The 24,221-nt window shown below is 44.7% G+C and overlaps 2 protein-coding genes across 9 annotated transcripts in view; both read right to left on the bottom strand.

Annotated features, from left to right (window-relative positions):
* Positions 1-24,221, bottom strand: part of LOC134227108 (cadherin-87A) — a 1,007,180-nt gene that overhangs the window by 592,396 nt on the left and 390,563 nt on the right. The gene's annotated exons all lie outside the window — the stretch shown is intronic.
* On the bottom strand, positions 9,613-11,763 carry LOC134212361 (polyserase-2-like). Its single transcript, XM_062690176.1, has 6 exons — positions 11,010-11,763; positions 10,715-10,948; positions 10,582-10,655; positions 10,430-10,521; positions 10,139-10,374; positions 9,613-10,078 (listed from the first exon to the last, which is right to left on the bottom strand). The coding sequence occupies exons 1-6, from the start codon at positions 11,683-11,685 to the stop codon at positions 9,651-9,653; spliced, it is 1,740 nt and encodes a 579-aa protein (XP_062546160.1). The 5' UTR covers positions 11,686-11,763; the 3' UTR covers positions 9,613-9,650.

The raw sequence follows: 24,221 nt of genomic DNA, 5'->3' as shown, positions 1-24,221 counted from the left end.
CCACACTACAACGGAGAAAACCGGGCAGGGGAATTGAGAAATTTCACACAATATGAAACATGCGGAGCCGGTAGCAGCGCACTGGACTGTATTGTACTCTCCTTACTCAACTAGAAATTTAGTAAGACTAACTTGTTCCGGAAAATAACCCCCTGATGTTGGGTATGATGATGATGGTGCTGATGACGTCGACGGTGATGTTGGCTGTGAACTTTCCGATTGCATCCAGCAGTATCGGGAGCGGGATCAACATACAAGCAGGCAGGTGCGGTGCTGATGAAGCAAACAAGAGGAAGGTGTGCTGCAGGACAAATGGGCAACCATTTGGTAACTCAACGCGGCCAGAACTACGTCGCGCAGCGACACGAAGAGTGTCCAATTGGGATTTCGGAGTTCGCTTTTACGTGCCCCAAGGTGACGGATTTTGAGCTGTGCATATTCATCGGTGGCAGAATGTAGATATGTTTTACATCTCTATGCAGTCAGGGATGAAAGCAAGTAAGGTTAATGACAGAACTTGGTACACAAATGTATCAAATCCATAATTTGTTACCCACACGTAAAACTGAAAATTCGATCAAATTCATCAAATCGCCTCCAAAGCCTTTTTTTAAGATACCCTGCAGCGGTCCAGCACTCACCCTTCAAATGCAGACCTCCCAATCAGTAACCATAGTTGTGCATTTGCAGTTTACAGTTTGAAACTTGCACCGACAACGCCGTCCGACTCCGAGCGGATATGGACTCCTGCGGATGGTCACATCACGACCCATCCCCCTCATCCACCAAGTGCCGCGGGGCACGCTAATTGAAATGTAATGGAGTTTCTTCGAGTTTCCGAACTACTACCAACGCAACGTAGTAGTAGACTTCATCGTCGCCGGAAGTGGTGGTGCAGCTGCACAGCTCGATTTGTTCCTGCTGGGAAAAGGGGAAAAATAGTGTTCCTATACGTTAGTGCCTGCCCAGCATTTGTTGCTGCCATAGTTTGCATTGCGTTTCCGCTTCAGATGCAGATGTTGATTGCACGGGGAACGAAGAACGCGTACGTGTGGCGCCGAGGAGGAACATGTTGTTCTAACGACTGCGATGACGCTGAGTTGGACTCGGGTGAACCTACCCCCGTTCCCACCCTCCATGACGATGAGGAATGAGAAAAGTTTCCGACAACAGTTCGTACGATGTTTCCGGAGTTGATCCTTTTTTGAGAGTGCGGAGCAGTTCGGATTTTTCGAAAGTGTTATAGCTCATAATATGTACTTTTTGATGAACATGATACCTATGTGTGCTCGCCAGCGGTAGCTCAGAATTAATTTTTGACTACGAAATTACGGTTGAATGTTACGATCTGGCCTAAATTAGCTGTAGAACGTAACTAGACAGTAGAATACATTACATATGGGTACCCATCTTTGGAAATCAGAATAATCATCTAGCTGGATGAAATTAATTAGGATTTGTTTTTTTAGAAACAAGATAAGATCAAATTGGGCAGGACCGAACATTTCAGTCCAGTTATTTAGCTGGTGTAGAGCCATGTGAGATTCAGAGAATTCCCTGGCGGAATTTGGAGAATTTCCTTGCGGAATTCAGAGAATTCCCTTGCGGAATTCGAGAGAATTCCCTTGCGGAATTCAGAGAATTCCATTGCGGAATTCTGAGAATTCCTTTCCGGAATTCGGAAAACTCCCTTCCGGAATTCGGAGAATTCCCTCCCGGAATTAAGAAAATTCCCTTCCGAAATTCGGAGAATTCCCTTCCGGAATTCGGAGAATTCCCTTCCGGAATTCGGAGAATTCCCTTCCGGAATTCGGAGAATTCCCTTCCGGAATTCGGAGAATTCCCTTCCGGAATTCGGAGAATTCCCTTCCGGAATTCGGAGAATTCCCTTCCGGAATTCGGAGAATTCCCTTCCGGAATTCGGAGAATTCCCTTCCGGAATTCGAATAATTCCCTGTCGGAATTCGGAGAATTCCCTGTCGGAATTCGGAGAATTCCCTGTCGGAATTCGGAGAATTCCCTTCCGGAATTCGGAGAATTCCCTTCCGGAATTCGGAAGAATTCTCTTCCGGAATTCGGGAGAGTTCCCTTTTGCAATTCGGGAGACTTCCCTTCCAAATTGGGCAGATCAAATTGGGCAGGACCGATAATTTCAGTCCAGTTATTTAGCTGGTGTAGACCCATGTGAGATTCGGAGAATTCCTTCCGGAATTCGGAGAATTCCTTCAAATTCGGAGAATTCCTTCCGGAATTCAGGTGAATTCCTTCCGATTTCGGAGAATTCCTTCCGGAATTCGGAGAATTCCCTTTCGGAATTCGGAGAACTTCCTCCGGAATTCGGAGAATTTCCTTCCGGAATTCAGAGAATTCCTTCCCGAATTTGGAGAATTCCTTCCGGAATTCGGTGAATTCCTTCCGGAATTCGGAGAATTTCCTTCCGTAATTCGGAGAATTTCCTTCCGTAATTCGGAGAATTTCCTTCCGTAATTCGGAGAATTTCCTTCCGTAATTCGGAGAATTTCCTTCCGGAATTCGGAGAATTCCCTTCCGGAATTCGGAGAATTCCCTTCCGGAATTCAGAGAATTCCCTTCCGGAATTCGGAGAGTTCCCTTCCGGAATTCGAAGAATTCACTTCCGGAATTCGGAGAGTTCCCTTCCGGAATTCGGAGAATTCCCTTCCGGAATTCGAGAGAATTCCCTTCCGGAATTCGGGAGAATTCCCTTGCGGAGTTCGGAGAATTCCCTTCCGGAATTCGGAGAATTCCCTTCCGGAATTCGGAGAATTCCCTTCCGAAATTCGGAGAATTCCCTTCCGGAATTCGGAGAATTCCTTCAAATTCGGAGAATTCCTTCCGAATTCGGAGAATTCCTTCCGAATTCGAATTCCTTCCGAATTCGGAGAATTCTCTTCCGGAATTCGGAGAGTTCCTTCCGAATTCGAAGAATTCCTTCCGGAATTCGGAGAATTCCTTCCGAATCGGAGAATTCCTTCCAGATTCGGAGAATTCCTTCCGGAATTCGGAGAATTCCTTCCGAATTCAGGAGAATTCCTTCCGAATTCAGGAGAATTCCTTCCGAATTCGAGAATTCCTTCCGAATTCAGGAGAATTCCTTCCGGAATTCGGGAGAATTCCTTCCGAATTCAGGAGAATTCCTTCCGAATTCGGGAGAATTCCTTCCGAATTCGGGAGAATTCCTTCCGAATTCGGGAGAATTCCTTCCGAATTCGGGAGAATTCCTTCCGAATTCGGGAGAATTCCTTCCGAATTCAGGAGAATTCCTTCCGAATTCAGGAGAATTCCTTCCGAATTCAGGAGAATTCCTTCCGAATTCAGGAGAATTCCTTCCGAATTCGGGAGAATTCCTTCCGAATTCGGGAGAATTCCTTCCGAATCAGAATTCCTTCCGAATTCGGGAGAATTCCTTCCGAATTCGGAGAATTCCTTCCGAATTCGGGAGAATTCCTTCCGGAATTCAGGAGAATTCCTTCCGGAATTCGGGAGAATTCCTTCCGAATTCAGGAGAATTCCTTCCGAATTCAGAATTCCTTCCGGAATTCGGGAGAATTCCTTCCGAATTCGGGAGAATTCCTTCCGAATCGGAGAATTCCTTCCGAATTCAGAATTCCTTCCGAATTCGGGAGAATTCCTTCCGGAATTCGGGAGAATTCCTTCCGAATTCAGGAGAATTCCTTCCGAATTCAGGAGAATTCCTTCCGAATTCAGGAGAATTCCTTCCGGAATTCAGGAATTCCTTCCGAATTTAGGAGAATTCCTTCCGGAATTCAGGAGAATTCCTTCCGCAATTCGGGAGAATTCCTTCCGTAATTCGGGAAAATTCCTTCCGAATTCAGGAGAATTCCTTCCGAATTCGGGAGAATTCCTTCCGAATTCAGGAGAATTCCTTCCGAATTCGGGAGAATTCCTTCCGAATTCGGGAGAATTCCCTTCCGAATTCAGGAGAATTCCTTCCGGAATTCAGGAGAATTCCTTCCGAATTCGAGAATTCCCTTCCGGAATTCGGGAGAATTCCTTTCCGGAATTCGGGAGAATTCCCTTCCGGAATTCGGGAGAATTCCCTTCCGGAATTCGGGAGAATTCCCTTCCGGAATTCGGCAGAATTCCCTACCGGAATTCGGCAGAATTCCCTACCGGAATTCGGGAGAATTCCCTTCCGGAATTCGGGAGAATTCCCTTCCGGAATTCGGGAGAATTTCCTTCCGGAATTCGAGAGAATTCCCTTCCGGAATTCGGGAGAATTCCCTTGCGGAATTCGGGAGAATTCCCTTGCGGAATTCGGAGAATTCCCTTCCGGAATTCGGAGAATTCCCTTCCGAAATTCGGAGAATTCCCTTCCGGAATTCGGAGAATTCCCTTCCGGAATTCGGAGAATTCCCTTCCGGAATTCGGAGAATTCCCTTCCGGAATTCGGAGAATTCCCTTCCGGAATTCGGAGAATTCTCCTCCGGAATTCGGCGAGACGCCCTCCGGAATTCGGAGAATTCCCTTCCGGAATTCGGAGAATTCCCTTCCGGAATTCGGAGAATTCCCTTCCGGAATTCGGAGAATTCCCTTCCGGAATTCGGAGAATTCCCTTCCGGAATTCGGAGAATTCTCTTCCGGAATTCGGAGAGTTCCCTTCCGGAATTCGAAGAATTCCCTTCCGGAATTCGGAGAATTCCCTTCCGGAATCCGGAGAATTCCCTTCCGGAATTCGGAGAATTCCCTTCCGGAATTCGGAGAATTCCCTTCCGGAATTCGGGAGAATTCCCTTCCGGAATTCGGGAGAATTCCCTTCCGGAATTCGGGAGAATTCCCTTCCGGAATTCGGGAGAATTCCCTTCCGGAATTCGGGAGAAGTCCTTTCCGGAATTCGGAGAATTCCCTTCCGGAATTCGGGAGAATTCCCTTCCGGAATTCGGGAGAATTCCCTTCCGGAATTCGGGAGAATTCCCTTCCGGAATTCGGGAGAATTCCCTTCCGGAATTCGGAGAATTCCCTTCCGGAATTCGGAGAATTCCCTTCCGGAATTCGGAGAATTCTCTTCCGGAATTCGGAGAGTTCCCTTCCGGAATTCGAAAAATTCCCTTCCGGAATTCGGAGAATTCCCTTCCGGAATTCGGAGAATTCCCTCCCGGAATTAAGAAAATTCCCTTCCGAAATTCTGAGAATTCCCTTCCGGATTTCTGAGAATTCCCTTCCGGATTTCGGAGAATTCCCTTCCGGAATTCGGAGAATTCCCTTCCGGAATTCAGAGAATTCCCTTCCGAAATTCGGAAAATACCCTGTCGGAATTCGGAAAATTCCCTTTCGGAATTCGGAGAATTTCCTGTCAGAATTCGGATGAATTCTCTTCCGGAATTCTGGAAGATTCTCTTCCGGAATTCGGGAATATTCCCTTCCGGAATTCGGGAATATTCCCTTCCGGAATTCGGGAGAGCACCCTTTTGCAATTCGGGAGACTTCCCTTTCAAATTGGGCAGATCAAATTGGGCAGGACCGAACATTTAAGTCCAGTTATTTAGCTGATGTAGAGCCATGTGAGATTCGGAGAATTCCCTTCCGGAATTCGGAGAATTCCCTTCCGGAATTCGGAGAATTCCCTTCCGGAATTCGGGTGAATTCCCTTCCGGATTTCGGAGAATTCCCTTCCGGAATTCGGAGAATTCCCTTCCGGAATTCGGAGAATTCCCTTCCGGAATTCGGAGAATTCCCTTCCGGAATTCGGAGAATTCCCTTCCGGAATTCGGAGAATTCCCTTCCGGAATTCGGAGAATTCCCTTCCGGAATTCGGAGAATTCCCTTCCGGAATTCGGAGAATTCCCTTCCGGAATTCGGAGAATTCCTTTCCGGAATTCGGAGAATTCCCTTCCCGAATTCAGAGAATTCCCTTCCGGAATTCGGAGAGTTCCCTTCCGGAATTCGAAGAACTCACTTCCGGAATTCGGAGAGTTCCCTTCCGGAATTCGGAGAATTCCCTTCCGGAATTCGAGAGAATTCCCTTCCGGAATTCGGGAGAATTCCCTTGCGGAGTTCGGAGAATTCCCTTCCGGAGTTCGGAGAATTCCCTTCCGGAATTCGGAGAATTCCCTTCCGGAATTCGGAGAATTCCCTTCCGAAATTCGGAGAATTCCCTTCCGGAATTCGGAGAATTCCCTTCCGGAATTCGGAGAATTCCCTTCCGGAATTCGGAGAATTCCCTTCCGGAATTCGGAGAATTCTCTTCCGGAATTCGAAGAATTCCTTCCGGAATTCGGAGAATTCCTTCCGGAATTCGGAGAATTCCTTCCGAATTCGGAGAATTCCCTTCCGAATTCGGAGAATTCCTTCCGAATTCAGGAGAATTCCTTCCGAGGTCGGGAGAATTCCTTCCGAATTCAGGAGAATTCCTTCCGGAATTCAGGAGAATTCCTTCCGGAATTCAGGAGAATTCCTTCCGAATTCAGGAGAATTCCCTTCCGAATTCGGGAGAATTCCTTCCGGAATTCAGGAGAATTCCTTCCGGAATTCGGGAGAATTCCTTCCGAATTGGGAGAATTCCTTCCGGAATTCAGGAGAATTCCTTCCGAATTCAGGAGAATTCCTTCCGAATTCGGGAGAATTCCTTCCGAATCAGGAGAATTCCCTTCCGGAATTCAGGAGAATTCCTTCCGAATTCGGGAGAATTCCTTCCGGAATTCAGGAGAATTCCTTCCGAATTCGGGAGAATTCCTTCCGGAATTCAGGAGAATTCCTTCCGAATTCAGGAGAATTCCTTCCGAATTCAGGAGAATTCCTTCCGAATTCAGGAGAATTCCTTCCGAATTCGGAGAATTCCTTCCGGAATTCAGGAGAATTCCTTCGAATTCAGGAGAATTCCTTCCGAATTCAGGAGAATTCCTTCCGAATTCAGGAGAATTCCTTCCGAATTCGGGAGAATTCCTTCCGAATTCGGGAGAATTCCTTCCGGAATTCAGGAGAATTCCTTCCGAATTCAGGAGAATTCCTTCCGAATTCGGGAGAATTCCCTTCCGAATTCAGGAGAATTCCTTCCGAATTCAGGAGAATTCCTTCCGAATTCAGGAGAATTCCTTCCGAATTCGGGAGAATTCCTTCCGAATTCAGGAGAATTCCCTTCCGAATTCAGAATTCCTTCGGATCAGGAGATTCCTTCCGAATTCGGGAGAATTCCCTTCGGAATTCGGGAGAATTCCCTTCGGAATACGGGAGAATTCCCTTCGGAATTCGGGAGAATTCCCTTCGGAATTCGGGAGAATTCCCTTCGGAATTCGTCAGGATTCTCCTCCGCATACGGGGTCATCCCCTTCGGAATTCGGGATAATTCCCTCCGGAATTCGGGAGAATTCCCTCCGCAATTCGGGAGAATTCCTCTCCGGAATTCGGGAGAATTCCCTCCGGAATTCGGGAGAATTCCCTCCGGAATTCGGGAGAATTCCCTTCCGGAATTCGGGAAAATTCCCTTCTGGAATTCGGGAGAATTCCTTCCGAATTCGGAGAATTCCTTCCGGAATTCGGAGAATTCCTTCAAATTCGGAGAATTCCTTCCGGAATTCGAGAATTCCTTCCGGAATTCGGAGAATTCCTTCCGGAATTCGGAGAATTCCTTCCGAATTCGGAGAATTCCTTCCGAATTCGGAGAATTCCTTCGAATTCGAGAATTCCTTCCGAATTCGGAGAATTCCTTCCGGAATTCAGAATTCCTTCCGAATTCGAGAATTCCTTCCGAATTCGGAGAATTCCTTCCGGAATTCGGAGAATTCCTTCCGGAATTCGGAGAATTCCTTCCGAATTCGGAGAATTCCTTCCGAATTCGAGAATTCCTTCCGGAATTCGGAGAATTCCTTCCGGAATTCGAGAATTCCTTCCGAATTCGGAGAATTCCTTCCGAATTCGGAGAATTCCTTCCGGAATTCGGAGAATTCCCTTCCGGAATTCAGAATTCCTTCCGAATTCAGGAGAATTCCTTCCGAATTCGGAGAATTCCTTCCGAATTCGGGAGAATTCCTTCCGGAATTCGGGAGAATTCCTTCCGGAATTCAGGAGAATTCCTTCCGAATTCAGGAGAATTCCTTCCGAATTCAGGAGAATTCCTTCCGAATTCAGGAGAATTCCTTCCGGAATTTAGGAGAATTCCTTCCGGAATTCAGGAGAATTCCTTCCGGAATTCAGGAGAATTCCTTCCGCAATTCGAGAGAATTCCTTCCGTAATTCGGGAAAATTCCTTCCGAATTCGGGAGAATTCCTTCCGAATTCGGAGAATTCCTTCCGAATTCAGGAGAATTCCTTCCGGAATTCAGGAGAATTCCTTCCGAATTCAGAATTCCTTCCGAATGGAGAATTCCTTCGAATTCAGGAGAATTCCTTCCGAATTCAGGAGAATTCCTTCCGAATTCGGGAGAATTCCTTCCGAATTCAGGAGAATTCCTTCCGAATTCGGGAGAATTCCTTCCGGAATTCAGGAGAATTCCTTCCGAATTCAGGAGAATTCCTTCCGAATCAGGAGAATTCCTTCCAGAATTCGGGAGAATTCCTTCCGAATTCAGGAGAATTCCTTCCGAATTCGGGAGAATTCCTTCCGAATTCAGGAGAATTCCTTCCGAATTCAGGAGAATTCCTTCCGAATTCAGGAGAATTCCTTCCGAATTCGGAGAATTCCTTCCGGAATTCGGGAGAATTCCTTCCGAATTCGGGAGAATTCCTTCCGGAATTCGGGAGAATTCCTTCCGAATTCGGGAGAATTCCTTCCGAATTCGGGAGAATTCCTTCCGAATTCGGAGAATTCCCTTCCGGAATTCGGGAGATATCCCTTCCGGAATTCGGGAGAATTCCCTTCCGGAATTCGGAAAATTCCCTTCTGGAATTCAGAGAATTCCCTTCCGGAATTCAGAGAATTCCCTTCCGGAATTCGGAAAATTCCCTTCCGGAATTCGGAAAATTCCCTTCCGGAATTTAGAGAATTCCTTTCTGGAATTTGGAGAATTCCCTTCCGGAATTTGGGGAATTCCCTTCCGGAATTCGAAGAATTCCCTTCCGGAATTCGGAGAATTCTCTTCCGGAATTCGGGAAAATTATTTGGAATTTGGTTGAAAACCTATCCGAAATTCGGTAGAATTCCCTTCCAGCATTCGGAAGAACTCCCTTCCGGAATTCTAGTGAATTCCCTTCCGGAATTAGGGAGAATTACTTTCCGGAATTCGGGGGAAATCCCTTTTCGAATTCTGGAGAATTCCCTTTCGGAATTTTGGAAAATTCCCTTTCGGAATTCGGAAGAATTCCTTTTCGGAATTCGGGTGAGTTGCCTTCCGGAATTTCCAAAATAGTTTCAACAGTTCCAAAATCAATAAAGTACTTGATAAATTGTAGATTGCTCAGGATTTTGAAACAAAATTCTGGAAGTACATAAGGAATTTCAGTATTCGTAAAACGAATTGGGAGAATACTTAGAACCGATGAATTTGTTTCTTTCCTAAAGAAAATCCTATCATTCTTCTGAAGAAATTAAAAAAAACTGTAAAAAAGTGTCTATGGAGAAGTCAGAGAACTATGCCAGCTTATATGAAGGGACTCAATCAGAAGGATTCAGAGCATCACAAAATTTAGTTCTCTATGTCCTAGATCTAAGATTGAAATTCGATTACATATAAAAATTTTCAAGGCTTTTTTATTGCTTCATACTGATCAGGGAACACAAAATCCATATTCTGTGGAAAAGCGATATGATTCTCCGTAGCGCCAAACCTGCCGCTAGGTTCCTCCGTTGTTGGATCAGCCTCGATTTCCTGCCAAATGACCTTTTCGATCCAGTCCAGGAAGCGAGCAATTCTCGTGTAACTGTCAATCACCGGCAGGTTTCTAGATTTCTTTGGGGCCACTACAGCGTAGCTCATCAATCCGACAAGGGTGGACATGCAGGACCGCCGATTGATCGATTGGATGGGCAACCCCGGCAGTAGATAGATATCATTGCGAAGCAAATCGGTATTATTTATGCACAGTGAATCGGACTTATTCGTAATTTGCTTGCAACGCTGTTCTCGAATAACCTCGTTTTCGTCCGATTCGAAAAATTGCATTGCACCTGAAATGGGAGCTTTGTGCTTAGTATTGATCGATGCATTTCATGGTTCAGTTTGGTTACCAGTTGTTCTGCTGAAGCCGTACCCAGCTTGGACAAGTGTGTCGTAGAGGTTTTCCGTCCAATTGCTTGCCAAACAGGCTGGCAAAATATTGTTGGAAAGCGTTACGGGTGAAGCCAATTGGAAGACCGCCACATCGTTAACTCTGAGACTCTGGTCGTACTGTGGATGGCAAGTTATGGTTTCAATAGCCACGTCTCCGTATGCATCAATCTGCACTCGCTCAGGTTTGCTGTAACTGATAAGGGAAGTTAGATCGGATTGTGTTAGGTTCTGGCCGATTTACAAATCACCGTGTGCAAAGGCAAGTTGACAGAACGTAGCTCTCATGCACTAGAACTCCAGTACAGAATCCTGTCACATTGGCAGCATACGTCACAACTACCTAAACGAAACAAATTGTTTATATAGCTTTCTGAGCTATAATTAATGAATCGCAACTAACCACATGAGGGTGTCTGGAGTTTTCGCAAATCCCATTTTTTCGTTTCACCACAAGCTCTTTGTATCTGTCGCACTCTGAAAGTTAAAACGACAAACCATGTTACACTATTTCTTCCATCTCATTGAGTTATTACCCCTGTCACTGATACGCTTCGATCTCTGTGCTGATTCTGGTGCATTTTGTGCCAATACTTCATCGATCCAACTCAAATAACGCTGCACGTTGACAAATACCGCATACCTGGAGGTGTCAACTTGCTGCCTCTGCTCGTCCACTTTCGCAAAAGAGACAACGCCTCTGAGTACCCAACGGTCGCCGTCACTGAAATACATCCCGCCACCACTATCACCCGTGCCAGGACTTGTTCCTATAAATAATTCCAAAAACAATTAGGATCTTAAGAGCCACTGCAACTAATATGGTGTCACCGTTTAGATCTCCAGCACAGAACACATTTTCGTTGACCAGATTGCCGAACAGCGCCGGATCGTTTTTGGTACAGCTTAAGTAGCTCACAACCGGTAGGGACGCCATCGACAGAACATCCGAAACGTGCCCCATCTCCGTAGTTCCCCATCCGGTCACCCAGCCACGGTGCCCTTCGAGTTCCACCAGATCCCGATCCACTTTTTGATCGATACATATGGGAATCACAAGGTCCGTATAAACAACGGCAAGTCGCATCACCAGAACTGCTATATCGTTCCTATGGGTTGAATACTCCGGATGGACGAGCACCTCGCCGACATCCCGAATTTGAACGCTGTCGCTTACCGTGGACAAGTTCTGTTGTCCAAAATGCAACTCAAACAACGTCGTCGTTAACGGACGCTTGGTTTTTCGGTTTGTGACGCAGTGTGCTGCCGTCAGGAGGTGTTTCTCGTTCAGTAGACTACCCCCGCAAACGTACTGGAGGGTTTCGTTCGGATGTCGGTGGAAAATGGCCACGTGCCAGGGCCATTGACCTTCTTCAACCTTCCAGCCACGGTGCACCAGCTGGACGAAGTCGTGCTTCCGGATGCCGCAATGGTAGGATGCGGTGAGCAGGTCACACTGCAGGGTAAGGAGGGTCCCGAAAAGAATGAAATGGATGGTTGAAATCATCTAAAAGTGCGCTCTAACTATGCTGCATCGAGAATAGAGTACTCTTACTGCGATGATGGAATAATCGTAACTGATAGCACATTGCAAAAACAAGATTGTTTGAATTCCCGACTAGTGGGGAAACCGATGAGGTTGAGCATAATCACTTTGCACTGTGTGCATTCATGTGGACAAAAATTGGAAGTTCGATTATATTGTCAAGGAGGTTGTTATACTGAAATGAGATCCACTCTGAATTTAAGATTATAATTAGTCATAGTTTGTTTTTTTTTTAAATAAATTTTACTTATTGAGCACTCGCAACTCACTATGAGCCAACTGTCAAAAATTAAATTACAAAAACCAACAATTTTTTTTAAATATTTTTTTAAGAATCTTTAAAAAGAGATTAATTTGAAGACTGAGGTTGTCCTTGAAAAAAGTTCAGCTACAATAATTGATTTTACACACATTAAAAACGGGAGCGGGTCATTTGGCATAAAGTCATTTGGCATAACGGTCATTTGGCATAACGGACATTTGGCATAATTGAGAATAGCGACAAAAGTGAGGGTCATTTGGCATAACGGACATATGGCATAATTTTTTTTTGTGTTTATAAAATTAGTTACTAGACTAAGAGATGCTGAAAGAAACCCGAAATGGTGAATGAAAACAGCTCGATAATAATATTAAAAAAAAACATAATTCTTTCGAAGAAAGTATGCATTAGCCGAGAAGAAGCAATGATAAATGTTATATCTCCATTGGAAATAAAGCATCCATCGGGATGCGTTTGCCCGGGTTAAGGCAATGGTGGATGTGATCCCTTTTTAAAAGTAAGCGCTTACCCGGATTAATGCAATGGTTAATGTGATCCCTTCTTTAAAAGTAGGCGTTTACCCAGATTAAGGCAATAATGGTGGATGTGATCCGTACTTTAATAGCTTGCTCGGGTTAAGGCAAAGGTGTATGTCTTCTTCTTCTTCTTCTTATTGGCATTACATCCCCATACTGGGACAGAGCCGCCTCGCAGCTTAGCGTTCATTAAGCATTTCCACAGTTGTTAACTGCGAGGTTTCTAAACCAAGTTACCATTTTTGCATTTGTATATCATGAGGCTAACACGATGATACTTTTATGCCCAGAGAAGTCGAAACAGTTTCCAATCCGAAAATTGCCTAGATCGGAACCGGGAATCGAACCCAGCCACCCTCAGCATGGTCTTGCTTTGTAGCCGCGCGTCTTACCGCACGGGAGGGCCCCAAAGGTGTATGTAATCCCTTCTTTAAAAAACAAACGCTTGCCCGGATTAATGAAGGGGGCAGCAGGGACTATGTAAATGGGCTTGACGATCCCTCCCCATGCCATCTGCGAGTTGTGGCGCCTGCCTAGGATGTGGCGAGGTTTGACAGTGGGCCCTGTTAAACTTCTATAAAAAGCTACATGAATCCGCAAGTAGGCTCTGCCAAAGCGACCGTGTGCCGCTTAAAGCGCACAAGCCCAAGTCCTGGTGTTAGGTGGGACGCTAAACAGGAAATGGTGGATGCAATCTCTTTTGAAAAAGTAAGCGCTTTCTCGGATATAGGCAATTGTGGATGTGATCTTTTCTTTGAAAACAAGCGTTTACCCGGCTTACGGTGATGGCGGATATGACCCTTTCTTTATAAGCAGGCCAAATGCCCATGACCAAATCAAGTCAATGGTGGATGTGATCATTTTCGTAAAATTAGGCACTTGCCCGGATTAAGGCAATGGTGAGTGTGATCCATCATTTGAAAGTAGGCGCATGCCCGAATCAAGGCAATGGTGGATGTGATAATTTTCTTAATAGTAGACGCATGCTTGGATTAAGGAAATTGTGGATGTGTTCCCTTTTTCAAAAATAAACGCTTGTCGGGATTGCGGAAGTGGTGGATGCAATCATGCAATCCTTTTTTTTAGTAGGCGCTTGCTCGGATTAAGGTATAAGAATATGGCCCCTGCTTCCAAAGTAGGCGCTCACCCTGAATAAGGTAATGATTGATGTGATAACTTATATAGAATTGGGTACTTGTCCAGATTAAAGCAATGGAGAATGTGATCCCTTCTTTAATAGTAGACGCTTGCCTGGATTAAGGCAATGGGGATGTGATCCCTTCATTAAAACTAGGCGTTTACTCGAATTAAGGCAAAGGCAGATGCGATCACTTTTTTAAAATAGGCGCTTGTCCGGATTAGGGCAATGGAAGATTGGATGTGGTTACTTCTTTGAAAGTAGGCATTTGTCCGATTTAAGGCAATGGTGGATGTGATACATTCTTTAAAAGTAGACGTTTGTCCACAATAAGGCATTGGTGGATTTGATCCCTTTTTCAAAAGTAAAAGTGATTTTTTTATGGAAATAGAAGTTTGTGCAGAAGACGGCATCCTTGTCGATGTCTTAGGCGATTTTCTGGAATAAGGTAGTGAATTTAATCCCGGGCGTTGGTCCAGGATAAGGCAATGGTAGATGTGATTCATTCTTTGAAAGTAAGTGTTTGCCCGAAATGAGACAATTTGGGATTTAAACCATTCTTCAAAAGTAGGTGTTTGTCCGGAATCAAAAAGGGGAATCGAGATTCTTTATTTGGATTTGGCGTTTTCCTCCCTTGCTCGGAAGTAGTTCTGCCACTTCGTTTGTCCGTCCTTCCGAAAAATGTCTATCAGCAGTCTAAATCTATCAGAACACATCCTCGATCTACTCTAGCTATGAGAAAAAAGATATCAAATAACCCTTTCCCTTTAACAGTTCCAAATTATGCCAAATGTCCGTTATATCAGATGACCCGGACCCATTAAAAACGGACTTAATATTGAGTGTTATTGAATTGAATGGTACTAATACGTCTTATAGAAAAGTAAAACAAAACTCTTGTAGAAAAAGCTTTCTAAAAATTACTTTGATGACTATATGACCGCGAAGACTGAATTGAACCTCCGGGAGAAACAGAGCAGGAGCAAAACATCTTCCAAAAGAGCTTGTACAGTCTCATCTGATAATTTTTACTCATTTTTCAACCACTCTCTCCGCATGTTTTTGGCATCCTTGACTATCTTATTGGTTTTCCTGAGTTCCCGCTTCGTCATTCAGGGCAGTTCGGTGGATTCATGTCTTTGGGCACGGAACCGATCAAAGTATTTAGTCTGTATTTTTATCGAGTAACAAAACACATTGAGCTGCACATCGCATAAAGATTAAACATTCAATATTGATTAGCTAATGCATTCCAAATGCATAACATACTTGGCTATGACTCCTTCATTTAATTCAAGCATTTACTTGGTTCAATGCAAGGGGAGATATGATCCCTTCTTTTCCTCTTTTTGATTCTTCATTTTTAAGCATGCATCAGTCCGTTCTAGGAAGAGAACATATGGCCTAATTCTAATATAAGGCCAGGAGTTCCATAAGGTTATAATATACCAAAAGACTAAGCTTGACAAATAGAATTTATATATGCATTTAACTTAACTTATGGATCCTGTACACCTCCGGTGGTGCAAAGGGCCGACTTGAAAGATCTCCATCCTGAGCGATGCCCGGCTATCGCTTTAACCTGTTGCCAGGTTAGATTTCGGTCGACTTCTTTTATTTCTTTATTGAGGCTTCGCCGCCATGAGCCTCTGGGTCTGCCTCTGCTGCGATGTCCCGCTGGGTTCCAGTCTAATGCTTGCTTACAGATTTCGTTTCCGCCCCTACGTAGAGTGTGGCCGACCCAGCCCCACTTCCGATCCCGAATTTCTGTTGCTATCTCCTCTGGTCTCTGGTGACAACGACGATGGAGCTCGTTGTTTGAGATCCAGTTGTGAGGCCACCAGGCCCGAATTATATACCGCAGGCATCTGTTAATGAACACCTGCAGCCGTTGAGTGTTCTCCACTGATACACACCATGTTTCGCTAGCGTATAACAGCACAGATTTCACGTTAGAGTTGAAAATTCGTATTTTGGTGCGTTCACTTATCTGCCTGTTTTTCCAGATATTTCTTAAACTCGCAAAGGCAGCCCTTGCTTTCTTGATCCGTGCGCCTATGTCTACTGGTTGCCCGGCTACTGTGAAACTGGAAAGAGTCACCGTGTTTACATCCAACGATTTGGTTTTGTTGACGTTGATGACTAAACCTGCTGAGGAGGAGCGATCGGCAAGGTCGTTGAGCTTACTCTGCATATCAGAGCGCCGTTGCGCGAGTAGTGCAACGTCATCCGCCAATTCGAAGTCGTTTAGGTGCTCCATGGTTATAGGCTGCCATAACAGCCCGCGGTTTGGTTCACGGTCAATCGCATCTACCAGAATCTCATCGATTACGATGAGGAACAGTAACGGTGATAGAATACATCCTTGCCTCACACCAGCTACGACCCGGATAGGGTCGGACAGGACCCCATTGTGCAGCACTCTACACGAAAAGGCCTCGTACTGTGCTTCGATGAGGCCGATGATTTTCTCAGGAACCCCCTTGCGTCTCAGGGCGCCCCACATATTCTCGTGATTGAGACGGTCGAAAGCTTTTTCGTAGTCAATGAATACCTAGTAAAGGGACTCTTGGAATTCGTTGACCTGCTCCAAAATAATGCAGAGCTTGACAATATGGTTCACACAGAATCTTCCGGCACGGAATCCGGCCTGCTGCCGCCGGAGAGTCGCATCGATCTTCTCCTGAATCCGGGCTAGGATAATTTTGCACAGAACTTTGAGAATGGTACACAGCAACATAATGCCTCGCCAGTTATCGCATACAGTCAGGTCACCCTTTTCGGGCACCTTCACTAAGATACCTTGCATCCAGTCGACCGGGAAAGTTGCGGTGTCCCAGATATTACGAAATAAACGATGCAGTAGTTGAGCGGATGTCATGGGGTCAGCTTTGAGCATCTCGGCTGATATGCGGTCGACCCCTGGGGCTTTATTCGATTTCATGCTTTGGATGGCTGTTTGAATCTCTAGCAGTGATGGAGCTTCGGTATTGACACGTGTTATACGTCGGATCCTAGGCAGATCATGCCGAGGTGGTGATGGCCTGGTTGGCACTTGAAAAAGTTGTTCGAAGTGCTCGAACCAGCTGGTCAGTTGGGTCGGTCAATAACTGATCATTCGCGTCTTTCACAGGCATCGTTGCATTCATCTTCGCCCCGCTTAATCGTCGTGAGATATCATAGAAGAGGCGAATGTCTGCGGCGGCTCTCTCTCCTTCGTCGGCCAGAGAGTCTGCCCACGCTCGCTTGTCCCGTCGACATGAGCGTTTTACTTCCTTCTCAAGAGCCGTGTATCGTTGACGGGCTAAGACTTTGGCTCCTCTGGTTTTCGATCGCTCATCGCGGCTTTGGCTTCTCTTCGCTCCTCTATCTTCCTCCAGGTCTCATCGGTGATCCATTGTTTTCTCTGGGTGCGTAGTTCACCCAGATTGTTCTCGCTGGTGGCGATGAAGGCATTCTTGATGGCGGTCCATTGGTCTTCCACGCTGCCACCTTCCGGAATATCTGCAGCACGCGTCTCCAGTTCTTCAACGAAGGACCGTTTCACCGTGGCATCTTCCAGTCGGCGTGTGTTGAATCGTCGTCCAACTCTTTCCTCCTGCCGACGAATCCGCGCAATGCGCAGGCGTATTTCGCCGATGAGGAGGTGATGATCAGACGCGATATCGGCACTACGTTTATTCCGTACATCAAGAAGGCTCCGTTATATATGCATGTATGAGCAGATTTGAGGGAGCCCAAAACATGATTTCAAAAACCAATATTCATAGAACATGAGAGATTACGAATTCCTTTCCTAATAAAAGGGAAACATGGGCAAGTTTTCTGACACACCCTTACATGAAAAACAAAACAAGCCACCAATGTCAAATTAATTTCATACTGACTTATATTGCTGGTAGGTGTGTCAACATTTGAAATGTTCCCGTTTTCAGAGGAAGCTTCTTTATTCTTAACTAGCTTACCCGTCGAGGTTCGTCTCGCCTAAAACTAATTTATTATCTGATTAGTTCTCGAGTATGCAGACATTTCTGTTTCATTTGTATGAAAGCCCCGCTTTCCACAAAAACATGTCTTCCCTCCGAAAACCTCCACATACCAGATGAGGATTCATTTGCTTGATTAATTCTCGATTCATAAAGAAATTGGTTCAATCAAAGTCAATTGCCTATATTCCGGGGATTAAACCACCCGACTTGGACATTAATTTGCAATGTTGTGAAAACTCATATGTGAATCTGTACATTTTGTGGAAAACATTGATTCGAAAAATGTATTGGAGGTAACCACTTTGGTGTTTCAGAAATTGGTGTTTCATTTGTATGGGAGCCTCCCTTTCCAAAGGAGGGGAGGGGTCTCGAACCATCTTAAGAACCTTTTCCGGTCCCAAACACCTTTACATACAAATTTTCACGCTGATCGGTTCAGTAGTTTCCGAATCTATAAGGTTCAGACAGACAGAATTTCATTTTTATGAAGAAAAGAAGAAGATTACAATTGAGGTTTAAATGTTTGCTCTGCGATTCGATTTCGTTTGGCAGAGTAAACTTCAAAACTTCCTTTTTGCCACATTACAAATTGGGTTCCATTTGCTTGATTATTTTTCGAGTTATGCAAAAATTAGAGTTTTAATTGTATGGGAGCCCCCCTCCCCCTTCTTGAGCAGGGTGTGGGTTAGAACTAGCATAGAAACATTTCTTGTCTTCAAAAACCTCCACAAGCCAAGTTTAGTTTCCTTTGCTTGATAACTTTGCGAGTTATGCAGAAATATGTGATTAATTTGTAGGAGAGCTCCCACTTCTGGAGCAGGGAAGGCTTGGATGAGAATAAACGAGGCCGGAGGCATGGTAGAAGAACTGAGAGATCAGTGCAATGTCGAGATCCAGGTATCCTCGTTTCGGTTACGCAAAAGCTATGCGGAAATGCAGGTTGCCTCATTCCAAGTAATTGTGGCTGAGGCCAAGAAGGTGCTGGATAAGGCAAAACTGAAAGTGGGCTGGTCGGTGTGCTCGTAGAAGGCAACCAATTCAGGCCTGTTCCAAGTGTCTGCGGGTTGCAAGCGCATACCGCACCATATCTTATGAGGCGGTGTGCGTCATTGCTGGGATGATGCCGATAGACATACTTCTGGAGGAAGATGTGGAGTGCTTCAACGACAGGGACTCGGTGCAAGTGCGACGTGTCAAGAGAGCAGCTTCGTTGCTCAAATGGCAAAGAGCATGGGACACTGCAGTCAAAGGTCGTTGGACCCACAGACTGATTCCGGAGGTATCGAATTGGATTAGTAGGAAGCATGGTCGGGTCATCTTCCACATATCACAGGTCTTGTCTGAACATGGCTGCTTTAAAAAGTTCCTGCATAGGTTTGGGTTCGCAGTTTTTGCGGAGTGCTGCTTGTCAGCGGCATGGATACAACCCATGACAACCTACTGTGATGCAGTGAACACCACAACAACAAAAACGTTGCGGGTGGGCTGCGGTGACCTCCGTATGTAGATATAGAGGTCATTGCTGTTACCGCGCGGTGTTTGCTGTCAGTGTGCTCGTCTCCTACGCGAGTTTATGATACAGACCAATAGGTTACTATCATAGCTTGCGATCAACGGGTGGTGATGTGTAATAACGTCGTGAGCCTTCTCGATAGTCCCCCCCTGAGATATTGCTTAATTGCCGACCGGGGGATACGGACTGGCGAAAGGGGTTTTGGTTTTATTGGTTCGGGTGAGCCCACCCCCGCACTACTGGCCCTATTTTCCCTTGTTGGGACGGTGTCGACGATGTTCAAGCTCCTCTCGACGGCGCGGTATCCAATGATGCAAAATCCCGGTGGTTCCTGCGGGTATTGCCGCGCCGACCTCCCGAGGGGGGACTCCACTGGTTTCCCAGTAAGGGCATTGTGCGTCGGCAGTCGCAACAGAACCACAGGTAATGGTTTTCTGATTAATTTATCTTCCTGTATTTCTTTTAGGAAACTGAAGTCTTGCATGTAAAGAGAGGTGATAGTTCAGGAACAGTCTTTCACGATGAGCAGGTATGGTAGGAAGAGACGGCAGGAAAAAATGCCGGACAAACTATTAGACATTAGTTTTAAGAAGCTTTTTCAGGCTTCTTGTTCCAAATTCAGGTTTTTGAAGTTTGTGGAGTAGTATGTCCTTGTTTGCAGTCCGAATCCTAATTGTTCTTGTCAGATTACGAATTTTATCTTGGTGTAACAGCAGAGTCAGAAAATCCGAGCACATCGAGAGGGATCCCCATTCCAGTTTTGCCAGCTTCTGGTTGGGGCGGTAGAGAAGGCTTTTGAACGATTGTTGCCGATTGCTACTCTGAAAGAGTGCGGTATCCAACTCCCCAGTCTGCTAGTTGTTCCAGCATAAAGGAGGTTCAAGTCCGATTGATAGCATTTGAAATGTCGAGCGATATAAGCTAGATATGAAGGCCTTTTTCTTTCACTTTCGCGAGGGCTTTATTGAAAGCCGTGAAGTACGTCGAAGTACAATGCCCGTGGCCGAATGCATGCGTCGATCGGTTTATTGGACTCAAGGAATTGTTTGACCCATCTGTTTGCCATTCTTTCGAATACTTTGCAGGTACCAGCAGCTTATGAGGAAAATGGGACGCAACTTTGACGGGTCTTGCGTTAGTACGTTTGATTCGGGGATGAGGACGCTAAAACTTTCCGTCTATTCTTTCGGGAAACTACAATCCACCCAGATTTTATTGTAGAACTCTAGAAAAGCGATGTTTCCGGTGTGAGAAAGGTTCTCCGTTCTTCTGGCAAAAACAAGTTATCCGAGGGAAATGTTTGCCTGATGAACTCGTCCTCATAATCTGATATGGCAGCAATTTTGAACTATTCTCCAAGTTTGTCGGCTACGACTACTAGGTCATTGGTCTGGGAAACATGTATTGAAAGTGTGATGGGAGTGTATTTCCTTGTTCCATTGAGAGAATTGTTCCTTTTCCAGAGTTTGTATCCAATTGATGGGTCTAGAATCATTTTCCCAACTGGCTTTTTTCTTAGGTGTTTTTCTCGATAGACGAGTTTTTACTGCCGCTTTTGTTTCGCTCGACCACCAACGGAGTGCCTTGTGTCCGGGTGTACTGCTAGAGTGGGGAATGCATTTCTTTGCGGTCTAAAGGCGATGTTTTGTTAGTTTCGAAATGTCGTTGGGTGGGTTTATTTTTAAATCTATACCGGTATCGCATTGGTTCGTGATCCACTCCGCTTTTGAGAAGATCTATCTCGAGCATCGCGTGCTTTCAGTTAAGGAAATATGTACCCGGAAGACCGGTTATTTGGATCGGGTAGTGGTCGATCCCGTAGGGGTCACTACCCAGACAAACAGAATGCATGAATAAAAGAATCATTTTTCTGTTATGCAATGCCTATGCGCACAATTATCATCGCATACCAGTCGCGAAAACGCTTTTAACGTACAAACGTGGAGGCGATATATGCATACTTCTTATCCGACGTTGCACGGTAGTGTATGCGATGTGCACGAATTTTATGCGAGTTTGTTCGTCATACATTGCGATGTCATTTGTGATAACAAACTCTGTTTGACATATAATCCGATTTCATTTGAGTTTGTTTGCAGGAATATGCGATGTCAACAAATTAAGCTTGAATAAACTCGTAAAATAGCCTACTGTGCGGGAAAATTCATAAATAAACTGATGAGCTTCGCACCACAATGCGATTTTGATGAAATTTGGATCGGTAAACGATTTTATTCGTGCATTCTTATGCGATGTGTGGTTGGCTGGGTACCTCTGGGACCTCTCATAAGAGCGGAGAAGAGAAACCTCGACTGACAGTGGTAACGTCAATAGCTCTAGAGAAACGTCCGTTGATGTAGGTAGACGACCTACTTCATATCATAATTTTCAAAAATATTAGCTAAGATAGAGCCTCTTGTGTCCGTTCGACTACGACCGCAGGCAGAGTGATGGCTGTTCAGGTCCCCGAGAAAAAAATCGTGGTTATGGTAGTTGTTCAAGGATTTGAGCGACGAGCCAGACATTAGGGCCACAGGGCAAATATGCAGAGAAGACTGATGCACGAATTGGTCCGAGTAAACGAATGGCGATGATGGGGAGGTTTGTGTTAATAATTTCTTCATAAGGTATGCCATTTAGAATCCCTAGACAAGTTTTATGGATCGGTGGAGTATCAGAACTTTTTTTTCGGTTGAGGATCGAATAATACTGCCCTTTTAATGTACGATTGACTACTTTATCATCAATCTTGTATGTCTCTTGTAGGGTCAGAATCCAGGGACGGATGCTATTAACTAGGAGCTCGAGATCGCTGAGTCTTGCAAGGTACCCATTTACATTCCATTGCAGGATGAAGTTAATGGGCTTAAGTAGTGTTGATCGAAGCCTTCAGTAAAGTAAGCTGGGTCCGGGATGTGGTATCCAGGGTGCTCAACTGCTTTAGGCTGGCTCGATACAGGCAATGCTGCATTTGGCGTTTTCGAAAGCTTTTATAAGTCATTGTATATTTCTGTTCATGAAAGCGTTCTAAATCCAATGAGAATAAGAGTGGCATATAACATGTCAATCGATGCCAATGGTGTGAACGAAATTTATCCATTTTCGCTAAAAGAGATAGTCAAAAATAAAAAATCAAACTTGTCTTGGCACGGTGGTTTCCATACCACTAACCAAGCCGTCCACAACCAGAACGTTAGGCAAGAAGATTCACGCTTCGATTGTGTGCTGTTCAATAGATGGTCTTCCTTCCTCCCTTTCACACTCTATCGTTTCATACTTGTTCGCGCCCTAGCGAACGGCTTTCAATCTGTTGATTTTCAATTATCTTTCAATTATCTACTCCCTCATACTTTGAGTAGAACTGACCAATAAAGCCGATAATCAAATCATTCATTATAATCACCGTCGTAATATCTGTTTCACTTAATGCATTTAATTTCACTGAATCATTTGTTGCTTTGAAACCAATAAATAGATGATGTATCTGCAAATTGTACTCCCGGAATTTACCAAGGAATTTATCCATGCTCTGCTTTTTCGCCACCGCTGTAATAGATGTTATATATGAACGCAGTGTTGGGGTCCACGGCTCTCAATCAAAGTTCTCCGGATCTAGGCCACCGGACATCTTGGATAGCAACCACGATCACTACAATCTTCTGTAGCTCAAGAGCCGGTAGGCTCACTCGTCCAGGTTCATTTGGGGTCCTGACATTCCAGGTACCGAGGTTTCAAACATAGTCCTACGCGGGATCGCATTACCTACGTCAATACGCAACCCTATGCTGGCTGGTGGTCGTCCGTCGACCCGTGGAAGCGTTAGATAGAAACAAGTGGAACCAGAGCTATATTGGACGCTCCTTCCTTGATGTCAACCCACCATTCTGCAGTCCAATATTTTAAACCACGATGTGCATATGCACAGCATGTGAAAGAATTAGTTCGAAAACTGCATTAGAAATAACCACTTCCTTCGGTGAGGTATGCTAGGCAGGTGCTTCCCATGTTCTATTGCACAGATATATTATTCAAATTTTCCTTTTAGCAGCTTATATATTTGATCTAGGAATTAAACAATTTTATTTGATCCTCAATTATTTTACTTTTGCAAGTGATCACGCATGCTTGCTAGAAATGACGAAATCGATGCGATGAAATTATTTTCTTTTTTGGTGTAAGACTAATTTGTCACAGTGGGATTAAAAATTAAACAATCCCCCTACACCATGATTCTATAAAAAAAAATCGGATAAGGAAATCGCATATCTAAAACTCAAGCATTGAAGAAAAATCTTTCTACATTTTACCACTGTGTTGCCAGTCACTAGTGCCATAAATTATTACGAAAACTGGACAGTATAGACCGCGAGCATGGAAAATTATGGAGAGAACAGCTTCCATGGGAAGCTTACCAGACTGGATGTGTGCAGTTGGAAAATGGAATGTTGTATGGAAAAGCACAAGGCGTCTCGAATACCGCTGGAAAATGGATTGTGGTTTGGAAAATCACAAACTCGTCTGGAAGACCGCTGGAAAATGATTGTGATTTGGCGCGTCTGGGAGACTGATTTCGATTAAAATAAATTTAGTTTAAAATGTATATCTTTGGGCTTAAGTGATATGAACACCAGTTAGGCTCTATAAACCGAATCAACCGATAATGACGATGATTTTATTCGAACCCACATATACTAAATAAGTTAAACTAAATTCAATATTTTTTGGTATTTACGGACTTACCTCATTATAATATATTCATGGCATTTCCATATTAATTTTTCACTTATCAAACCAGCAATTACTGAGGAATTGCGGAAAACGGAAAACTGCGTTTTCCTAGGTCGATATTCGCTTTGTTCATCGAACGCATCTAACGTTCGAACGTTCGGATCGAACACATACACACTCACTTGATTTTCACTGGATCTTTTCCATTGTTTTTTGATTTTATCACTCCTAAAACATATTCACTAACTGAGGTTTTACATTTTCGTCAACCTTGACTACCAATTAATTCGCGTTACGCCCAAATACCTGTTGAAACTGCTTTCAAAAATCG

The sequence above is a fragment of the Armigeres subalbatus genome, chromosome 1 (genome assembly GCF_024139115.2).
Source record: "Armigeres subalbatus isolate Guangzhou_Male chromosome 1, GZ_Asu_2, whole genome shotgun sequence".
NCBI lineage: Eukaryota > Metazoa > Arthropoda > Insecta > Diptera > Culicidae > Armigeres > Armigeres subalbatus.
This window is presented reverse-complemented; position numbering and strand designations above follow the sequence as displayed.

Bases quoted from the DNA above. Each gene is read 5' to 3' on its own strand.
- LOC134212361 (XM_062690176.1), bottom strand. From the start codon at position 11,685: ATGATTTCAACCATCCATTTCATTCTTTTCGGGACCCTCCTTACCCTG. The intron at 10,949-11,009 runs GTGACACCATAT...AATTATTTATAG, and splicing joins CTGTGCTGGAGATCTAAACG to GAACAAGTCCTGGCACGGGT. The intron at 10,375-10,429 runs GTGATTTGTAAA...TTCCCTTATCAG, and splicing joins TCAACTTGCCTTTGCACACG to TTACAGCAAACCTGAGCGAG.